This window comes from Ovis aries, chromosome X (genome assembly GCF_016772045.2).
Source record: "Ovis aries strain OAR_USU_Benz2616 breed Rambouillet chromosome X, ARS-UI_Ramb_v3.0, whole genome shotgun sequence".
NCBI lineage: Eukaryota > Metazoa > Chordata > Mammalia > Artiodactyla > Bovidae > Ovis > Ovis aries.
Genome location: NC_056080.1, coordinates 67,610,024 through 67,620,469, shown reverse-complemented (window position 1 = coordinate 67,620,469; position 10,446 = coordinate 67,610,024). Strand labels below are relative to the sequence as shown.

The window sequence follows — 10,446 nt, the reverse complement described above, 5'->3', positions numbered from 1 at the left end:
CATTGTCCCAAAACTTTTAATGATTGTTCAGTTCATTGTCCTTTAATGGTTGTTCATAATCTGCTTTACAGGATTATGTCCACATACCCTGGCAGGGTGTACTCTACTCACAACTTGTATTCCCAGTCTCATTCCTGACCTCTCCTCTTCACATACTCTCTCCTCAAGCTGTGCTGACTGTTCCTTGAACACTTTTGTATCTTCATTACTCTCCAGGGTCCAGTGTCGAGTGTTAATCACCCAGTCCTGCTCAACTCTTTGTGACCCCATGGACTGTGGCCTCCCAGGCTCCTCTGTCCATGGAATTCTCCAGGCAAGAATACTGGATTAGGTTGCCATTTTCTTCTCCAGGTGATCTTCCCAACCCAGGGATGGAACCCGTGTCTCCCCCACTGCAGGCAGAGGCTTTAAGATCGAGCTACCAGGGAAACCCGGTACTCTCTGCCTTTGCAAATGCTGTTTCCTCTGTCTGAAAAGTCCTTCCCCTCCCTTTTGTTAGGCAAACTCTTATTTATTACTGAAGCTCAGCTTAAATATCACTACCTTGTAGTTTTCTCTCACCTCTCACAAAATTGATATCTCTCCCATTTTTTTCTGTACCAAGATGTTTATTTATTCTTAAAATAAATGGACTAAGTTGACTCGGGGGAAGGGAACTAGAGAAAGGAGGGAGCTTCCTGTCAATGGACTTACCCAAGCAGCAACTGCGGCGCTACGTGTTAAGCATGTTGTTCAAGCAGCAGTGGGAGTATGGGGCTGGATGATCTTTAAGTCATTAGATGCTACCGTTCGTATCTTTCACACTGCCTGTCTTTGTGCTCGTGTGTGTCAGACAATAGTGTGTGTGTGTGCGTGCGTGTGTGGGTGTGTGGCGTTGGGAGGGAGGGGACAAAGAAACAGAAAGAGATCAGAGCGGAGATGAGATGAGGGGAACGCAGTGCAGTAAGAGCAGATGGGCGGACCTAAATTTCTTCTGCTTAAGAGTTTTGCAGAGGTCTAGCCCTGCATCAAGTGCTGTGGCAAGGGGTGGGAGAGGAGCAAAGAGGAGGGACTGCACTCTCCACTCCCTCTGAGCGTGCCCAGCCTCGCCAGCCTGACGGATCATCTTCCGCTCCAACGCCGCCTGTTCCTCCTCGCCGTGACTCATGCCTATTGTGTGTGGTGCACTCTGGCCTGCAGCCCCACAGGTGGTATCGACTAGGGGAGATTGTTCCCGCCAGGCTAGGCAGTGGAGCGCCGCACAGCGCGTCTTCCCGCCTCTCAGCCGCTGCCCAGCAATTCCGACCCAGCGCCAGCAGGCCTGCTCGGTCGATCTTCGAGCCTAAGATGCGGCGGGGCTGGAAGATGGCTCTGTCCGGGGGGCTACGGTGCTGCCGCCGTGTACTTTCCTGGGTGCCAGTGCTCGTTATCGTCCTCGTCGTGCTCTGGTCCTACTATGCCTACGTCTTTGAACTCTGCCTGGGTAAGTCGAGCTGGCACCTAAGGTGGGGAAATTATGCTTCAGCATAACCGTCTGCCCTACCCTTCACACTGGTGTTCCCTGTGTTCTTAGCCTTCACACTGCGGTTTTCATTAAGCTCCCTGGAGATCTCTTGATCTCCAACCTATGGCTTCCCATAGTATTTCTTGCACCCTCCCACGAGTGTCCCACCATGTCGCTATCGTCTCCTAGCCAGGGTTTCTTACATTACTTCCTGGCCATACCCACAAGAATTTCCGTTTCCCACCCCCCCCCCCCACTGGGATCCCCTTTTCTCAAACAGGACAACCACTTGTGCCTTGTGCTCTGGTTCTAGGGGCTGTCATCCTACCGAGTTGAGTAAACAACGTACCCTGTGTACTTAAACTGGCCACTTACACTATGAGTCCCGCCAATTCACCCAACTAAGAGCCCCATATTTTCTAATTTCTTCCTACTAGGAACCCCCAAATATTTCCTGTACTCTCTTATTAGCTCTCCTTTATCTAACACTGGGATTCCTCCTTTTCCAGTGATCCTCTCAAGCCAGCTGAAGTGGATTTTCTGCCACTTGGGACCCCACAGTACACCTTGTTCTATCCCACTGTAGTCTCCCCTTTTCCCAAAGTAATGCACCTTCCATTCCTCTTTCCCTATGGGACTAAACTAAAAGTTCGATTAGTTTCCCTTCCATTCCCCATTTTCTCATCTTCTCTAATGGAATGGGAATCCTACAATACATCCCACCCATTCTACTCATACAAGAAGCCCTGATTTTGTCACACTGGAGCTCCCCTTAGTCTCCTGCCTGCCTGCTTTGAGGTACATTCACTCCTTCCCATTCATGGCACCACATTATTTTCTGACACCTCATACTAGTCATCCCGCTTTTTATCACACTATGGTACTGCTTTGTCCACTGTCTTCTCACACTAGGGTATCCTGTTTACCCTCCCACAAGGGCTTCCCTGGTGGCTCAGACAGTAAAGAATACACCTGCAATGCAGGAGACTAGGGTTTGATCCCTGGGTGGGAAAGATCCCCTGCAGAAGGGAATAGCTACCCACTCCAATATATTTGCCTGGAGGATCCCATTTACAGAGGAGCCTGGTGGGCTACAGTCCATGGGGTTGCAAGAAGTCAGACACAACTGAGCGACTAACATTTTCAATTTCAAGGGTTCCTACAATATCCCCTATACACCTTCCAAGGCCATTAATTTTCTAATGATGATCTCCTCTTGCTATCTTTTCTGAAATATACTCCCCACCTCCTGCAGTCGTCTTCCACTGTTAGCCCCACATTTTGCTATCCTCTTCCTCTGGGGTTTCTTATTATTTTCACTTTCTTTCTTTTAGGATTACACTTGTCCCTTGTCTTCTCAAACTAGGGAAACACCATACTTTCCTTCAGGGGTTTCTAATATTTCCTCTCCTTACAATGGGAGGCTCATTTCTTGTCCCTTCTCATTAGACCATACTTTTATAAATCTAGGGTCTCCTCTTATACCCAGTCCTATAACACCAGGGAACATTTCATCCCCTCCAGTGTATAAAATAGTTCCCACAGTATATCTCATGCTCTCAAACTCAGAATTCCACAGTATTTACAGATGCAAATCCCAAGACTCTATCCCACTTGGATTACCCCCAGTCTCCTATAGTGTTATCAGTTCACAATGGAGTCTTCATAGTATATCCTGTCACCTCGCAAAAGAACCTCTGCTTTTCTCATGGTGAGTTCTCTCTTTGCCTCTCACATTGAAAAATCCCCATTTCTTCTCAAAGGAAGTTCCACTAATCTTGTCACTTCAGTATAGAATCCCACTTCTAACATTCTTAAAATTGTGTCCTATAATGTTCCCTATCCATTCAATGTGAGGTCCCAGTATATTTCCAGTCCCCTCACATTAGGACTCCTCTATTTATCTCTTTGGACATCCCCTCACTTTCAAATCCTTCGAAGACTCCTGTATTTCTTTATATCAGATTCTTCTCCTCTTAAAAATTATGGTTGAGGTCCTGCTTTTTCTAACCCTAGGACCTGACTCCACTTATAATTTCTGTTTCTTATGTATTTGACAAAGCAATAGTCTACTCCAGGTAGACTGGGATTAACTAGGGAGATAGAAGATAGCTATATTTTCTAATATAGAAGTTTCTTATAGATTCTGTGCATCAGAGTTTGAGCTTTCCTGGTCCATTTCTTAGATTTACTAAGGAAAATACAGAAAGGTTATTACAAATTCAATTAGTTGCCTTCATAGATACAAATTTAGGCTGTATTTATTTTTTTTATCACATTCTGATATGCAGGTGCATTAAATGGGCTGTACAATGACTGGGAAGTTTTTCTATTTCCAGAGCTCACCACTTTGCTCTTTTGAATGATTGATTGAAGGGTTAAAAGTTCAGCTCTGTTATTGTTGCTCCTAGGATCAATGCCATATTGTAAATATATCAGACATATTTTGGAGTTTTTCAGTACTGACCTACATGAGCTTTGCCAAGCAATTATTTTAAAAATTAATAATGGCTAACACTTACATAGTACTTGATCTGTGCCAGGCAATGTTCTAAGTACTGTAGATATATGAACATTTTAATATATTAACTTATTTAATACTAACACTAACCATACAAAGCAGATATCATTACTATCTGCAGATAGTAATTACCATTGTGCAGATGTGCAAAATGATATAGAGACCAAATTAATAATTAGCTTTCTACAAGTTCTTATTAAGTTATATAATATTAAAAGCTGAAAAGAAGCTTATTTATTTTGTTTATTTAACATATTTGCAGGGCATTTACTACATTCTAGGCACTGTTTTAAGCGACTGCACACACACAAACATACACAGACACACAAACTTAATCCTTATAACAACCTTATGAGGCACACATTATCATTATAACCATTTTGAAGATAATAAAACTGAGGCACAGAGACATTGTGAAACTTGTCTAAAGTCATGGAGCTAGTAAATGTCCAAGCTTGGGTGGCAACCCAGGCAGTATAGCTCCTCAGTCCATGCTTTAACCTCCACAGTATCTTACTTAACTCCATCTATTTTCAACCAATACAGAGGTCTAAACTTGTGACTCACAGGCCACATGTAGCCTACAGATGTGTTTCATTTGGCCTGCACAGTGCTTTCCTTAACATTTTGCATCAGATACCATTATTTAAAAACTAGGAAGGTAAGATAGCTTTTATTTCCATTTCTGGCTCCACCAATCCATCCTGTCATTCCCCCCCCCCCTTAATAAGTCTTTTATTTTTTTAATTTAATTTTTAATTGGAGGAAAATTGCTTTACAATGTTGTGATGGTTTCTGCTGTACAAAAATGCAAATCAGCCATAATTATACATATATCATCTCCCTCTTGAGTCTCCCTTCCTTACCCCATCCTACCCCTCTAGATCACTACATAGCACCAGGCTGGGCTCCCTGTGTCATATAGAAACTTCCCACTAGCTATCTATTTTACACATTATAGTGTATGTATATCAGTGCTACTTTCTCCATTCTTCCCACTCTCTCTTTCCCCTACTGTGTCCACAAGTCCGTCCTCTATGTCTGCATCTCCATTCCTTCCCTGCAAGTAGGTTCATCAATACCATTTTTCTAGATTCCATATATATGCTTTAATATATGATGCTTATTTTTCTGTTTCAGACTTCACTCTGTATAGCAGGCTCTAGATTCATCCACCTTACTAGGACTGACTCAAATTCATTCTTATTTATGACTGAGTAATATTCCACATCCTCACCAAAACTTATTTTCCTTTTTAAATTATAGCCATCAGAGTGGCTATGAAGTAGTATCTTATTGTGATTTTGATTTGCATATCCCTGATGACTGATGAAATAGATTATCTTTTCATGTATTTGTTGGTCATTTGTATATCTTCTTTAAAGAAATATCTATTTAAGTCCTTTGCACATTTTTAACTGGGTTATTTATCTTTTTGTTTTTGAATTATAAGATTTCCTTATGTATTTTGAATATTCAACCCTTATCAGATAGATGATTTGCAGATACTTTCTCCCATTCCGTGTGTTATCTTTTCACTTCTTTGATAGTATAATTTGATATCTGCTCAGTTGCTCAGTCGTATCTGACTCTGCGACCTCATGGACTGTAGCCCACCAGGCTCCTCTGTCCGTGGCATTGTCCCAGCAAGAATACTGGAGTGGGTTGCCATTCCCTCCTCCAGGGGATCTTCCTGACCCAGGGATCAAACCCACATCTCCAGCGTCTCCTACATTGGCAGGTGGATTCTTTACCACTGAGCTACCTGGGAATCCTGTCATTTGATACATAAAATCTTTAATTTTGATAAAGTTCAACTTACCTATATTTTTACTTTTGCCTGCTTTTTGGTATCATATATAGAAGCACCCATTGCTAAATGCAAGGCCATAGAGATTTACCCCTGTATTTTCTTCTAAAAGATTTTTATAATTTTTACCTTTTATTAAATATGATTAGATCTTTGGTCCATTTTGAGTTAATTTTTGTACATGGAGTGAGGGAGGAATCCAGATTCATTCTTTTGCATGTGGCTATGAAGATGTCCCAGCATCATTTATAGAAGAGACTATTCTTATGCCATTGAATAGCCTTGACATGATTGTCAAAAACCAGTTGATCATAGAGGTATGGATTTATTTCTGTACTTTTAATTCTGTCCCACTGATTTGTTTGTCAGTTCCTCTGCCAGTACCACACTTGCTTTGATGACCATATCTTTGTTTTAAATTTTGATGTCAAGAGTGTGAGTCCTCCAAATTTCTCTCTTTTTTTTTTTTGGCATTTTATTTTTTTAATTTATTTATTTTAATTGGAGGCTAATTACTTTACAGTATTGTAGTGGTTTTGCCATACATTGACATGAATCAGCCATGGGTGTACATGTGTTCCCCATCCTGAACCCCCCTCCCACCTCCATCCCCATCACATCCCTCTGGGTCATCCCAGTGCACCAGCCCTGAGCACCCTGTTTCATGCATCAAACCTGGACTGATTCACTATATGATATGTTTCACATATGATAATATACACGTTTCAGTTCTATTTTCTCAAATCATCCCACTGTCGCCTTCTCTCACAGAGTCCAAAATATTGTTCTATACACCTGTGTCTCTTTTGCTGTGTCTCATATAGGGTTATCATTACCATCTTTCTAAATTCCATGTATCAGTTCAGTTCAGTCACTCAGTCATGTCCGACTCTTCACGACCCCATGAATCATAGCACGCCAGGCCTCCCTGTCCATCACCCACTCCCGGAGTTCACTCAAACTCATGTCCATCGAGTCGGTGATGCCATCCAGTCATCTCATCCTCTGTCGTCCCCTTCTCCTCCAGCCCCCAATCCCTCCCAGCATCAGGGTCTTTTCCAAAGAGTCAATTCTTCTGATGAGGTGGCTAAAGTACTGGAGTTTCAGTGTCAGCATCAGTCCTTCCAATGAACACCCAGAACTGATCTACTGGTTGTACTGATCTACTGGTTGTACTGATGTACTGGTTGGATCTCCTTGCAGTCCAAGGGACTCTAAAGAGTTCAAAAGCATCAATTCTTCGGCACTCAGCTTTCTTCACAGTCCAACTCTCACATCCATACATGACCACTGGAAAAACCACAGCCTTGACTAGATAGACCTCTGTTGGCAAAGTAATGTCTCTGCTTTTGAATATGCTATCTAGGTTGGTCATAACTTTTCTTCCAAGGAGTAAGCATCTTTTGACTTCATGGCTGCAATCACCATCTGCGGTAATTTTGGAGCCCCCCAAAATAAAGTCTGACACTGTTTCCACTGTTTCCCCATCTATTTCCCATGAAGTGATGGGACCAGAGGCCATGATCTTCGTTTTCTGAATGTTGAGCTTTAAGCCAACTTTTTCACTCTCCTCTTTCACTTTCATCAACAGGCTTTTAGTTCCTCTTCACCTTCTGCCATAAGGGTGGTGTCATCTGCATATCTGAGGTTATTGATATTTCTCCTGGCAATCTTGATTCCAGCTTGTGCTTCTTCCAGTCCAGCATTTCTCGTGATGTACTCTGCATAGAAGTTAAATAAGCAGGGTGACAATATACAGCCTTGCTGCTGCTGCTGCTGCTAAGTTGCTTCAGTCGTGTCTGACTCTGTGCGACCTCAGAGATGGCAGCCCACCAGGCTCCCATCCTTGTGATTCTCCAGGCAAGAACACTGGGGTGGGTTGCCATTTCCTTCTCCAGTGCATGAAAATGAAAGTAAAGTCGCTCAGTCATGTCCGACTCTTCGCGACCCCATGAACTGCAGCCCACCAGGCTCCTCCGTCCATGGGATTTTCCAGGCAAGAGTACTGGCGTGGGATGCCATTGCCTTCTCCCGTATATAGCCTTGATGTACTCCTTTTCCTATTTGGAACCAGTCTGTTGTTCCATGTCCACTTCTAACTGTTGCTTCCTGACCTGCATATAGGTTTCTCAAGAGGCAGGTCAGGTGGTCTGGTATTCCCATCTCTTTCAGAATTTTCCACAGTTTATTGTGATCCATACAGTCAAAGGCTTTGGCATAGTCAATAAAGCAGAAATAGATGTTTTTCTGAAACTCTCTTGCTTTTTCCATGATCCAGCAGATGTTGGCAATTTGATCTCTGGTTCCTTTGGTGTTTTACTTTCTGGCTTACTTCACTCTGTATAATAGGCTCCAGTTTTATCCACCTCATTAGAACTGATTCAAATGTATTCTTTTTAATGGCTGAGTAATATTGCATTGTGTATATGCAACACAGCTTTCTTATCCATTCATCTGCTGATGGACATCTAGGTTGCTTCCATGTCTTGGCTATTATAAACAGTGCTGTGATGAACATTGGGGTACATGTGTCTCTTTCAATTCTGGTTTCCTCGTATGTATGCCCAGCAGTGGGATTGCTGGGTCATATGGAAGTTCTATTTTAATTCTTTTACACAGAGTTGACCGATTTTCCCAAAACCACTAATTGAAGAGACTTCTCTATTTTATATTTTGCCTCCTTTGTTAAAGATAAGGTGACCATAGGTGTGTGAATTTATTTTCAGGCTTTCTATCTTATTCCATTGGTCTATATTTCTTTTTTCTGCTGGTATCATACTGTCTTTTTTATTTTAAATTTATTTTTTTAGTTGAAGGATAATTGCTGTACAGAATTGTGTTGGTTTCTGCCAAACATCAGCATGAATCAGCCATAGGTATACATATGTCCCGTCCGTCTCGAACTTGCCTCATATCTCCCTCCCCATCCCACCCCTAGGCTGTTGCAGAGCCCTGGTTTGAGTTTCCTGAGTCATACAGCAAATTCCCATTTGCTATCTATTTTACATATGGTAATGTAAGTTTCCATGTTACTCTCTCCGTACATCCCACCCTCTCCTTCCACCCCCTGCCCCTACCATGCCCATAAGTCTGTTGTCTATGTCTGGTTCTCCATTGATGCCTTGCAAATAATTTCATCAGTATCTTCTTTCTAGATTCCATATATATGCGTTAGTATACAACATTTGTTTTTCTCTATCTGACATACTTCACTCTGTGTAATAGGCTCTAGGTTCATCCACCTCAAGAACTGACTCAAATATGTTCCTTCTTACGGCTGAGTAACATTCCATTGTATATAAGTACTTGAACTTCTTTATCCATTCATCTGTCGATGGACTTCTAGGTTGTTTCCATGTTCTAGCTTTTCTAAATAGTGCTGCAAGGAACACTGGGGTACATGTGTATTTTCCCATTTTGATTTCCTCAGGGTATATGCCTAGTAGTGGGATTGCTGGGTCTTATGGTGGTTTTATTCCTAGTGTTTTTAAGGAGTCTCCATACTGTCTTCCATAGTGGCTGTATCAATTTACATTCCCACCAACAGTGCAAGAGGGTTTCCTTTTCTCCACATCCTCTCCAACATTTATTGATTGTAGACATTTTGATTATGGTCATTCTGACCAATGTGAGGTGATACCTCAGTGTATTTTTGATTTGCATTTCTCTAATAAGTAACAATGTTGAGTATCTTTTCATGTGTTTGTTAGCCACCTGTACGTCTTCTTTGCAGAAATGTCTGTTTAGGTCTTTTCCCCACTTTTGATTCGGTGGTTTGTTTTCCTTCTATTGACTTGTATAGCTGCTTGTATATTTTGGAAATTAATCCTTTGTCAGTTGTTTCATTTCCTATTATTTTCTCTGATTGTGAACATTTTCTTTTCGTGTGCAAAAGCTTTTAAGTTTAATTAGGTCCTACTTGTTTATTTTTATTTTTATTTCCATTACTCTAGGGGGTGAATCATAGAGGATCCTACTGTGATTTATGTCTTATTTTGTTCTGTCTATGTTTTCCTCTAGAGTCTTATAGTTTCTGGTCTTACATTTAGGTCTTTAATCCATTTTGAGTTTATCATTGTGTGCGGTGTTAGGAAGTGTTCTAATTTCATTCTTTTACATATAGCTGTCCAGTTTTGCCAGCACCACTTATTAAAGAGACTATTTTTGCACCATTGTATATTCTAATCTCCTTTGTTAAAAATAAGGTACCCATAAGTACATGGGTTTATCTCTGGTTTCTCTATCTTGTTCCATTGGTCTATATTTCTGTTTTTGTATTCATACCATACTGTCTTGATGACTGTAGTTTTGTAGTATAGTCTGAAGTCAGGAAGGGTGATTACTCCATTTCCATTCTTCTTTCTCAAGATTGCTTTCGCTATTCAAGTTTTTTTGTGTTTCCATGCAAATTTTGAAATTATTTATTCTAGATATGTGAAGAACACCATTGGTAGTTTGATAGGAAATGCATTGAATCTATAGATTGCTTTGAATAGTATAATCATTTTCATAATATTGATTCTTCCAATCAAAGAACATGTTATATCTCTCCATCTGTTGTTGTTCTGCTTAATTTCTTTCATCAATATCTTATAGTTTTGTGCATACAGGTCTTTTGTCTATTTTGGTAAA

General features: G+C 41.2%; 1 protein-coding gene across 2 annotated transcripts in view; it reads left to right on the top strand.

The window, feature by feature from the left end:
- Positions 1-1,310: 1,310 nt before the first annotated feature.
- ZDHHC15 (zinc finger DHHC-type palmitoyltransferase 15) overlaps positions 1,311-10,446 on the top strand; it is a 116,213-nt gene continuing 107,077 nt past the window's right edge. For both annotated transcript variants that reach the window (XR_009598894.1, XM_004022206.6), the window contains exon 1: positions 1,311-1,462. Coding sequence is in view for 1 of the 2 variants with exons in the window: in XM_004022206.6 (XP_004022255.1) it covers positions 1,327-1,462 (136 nt within the window). In the remaining variant the exon portion in view is untranslated. The remainder of the gene's footprint in view (positions 1,463-10,446) is intronic.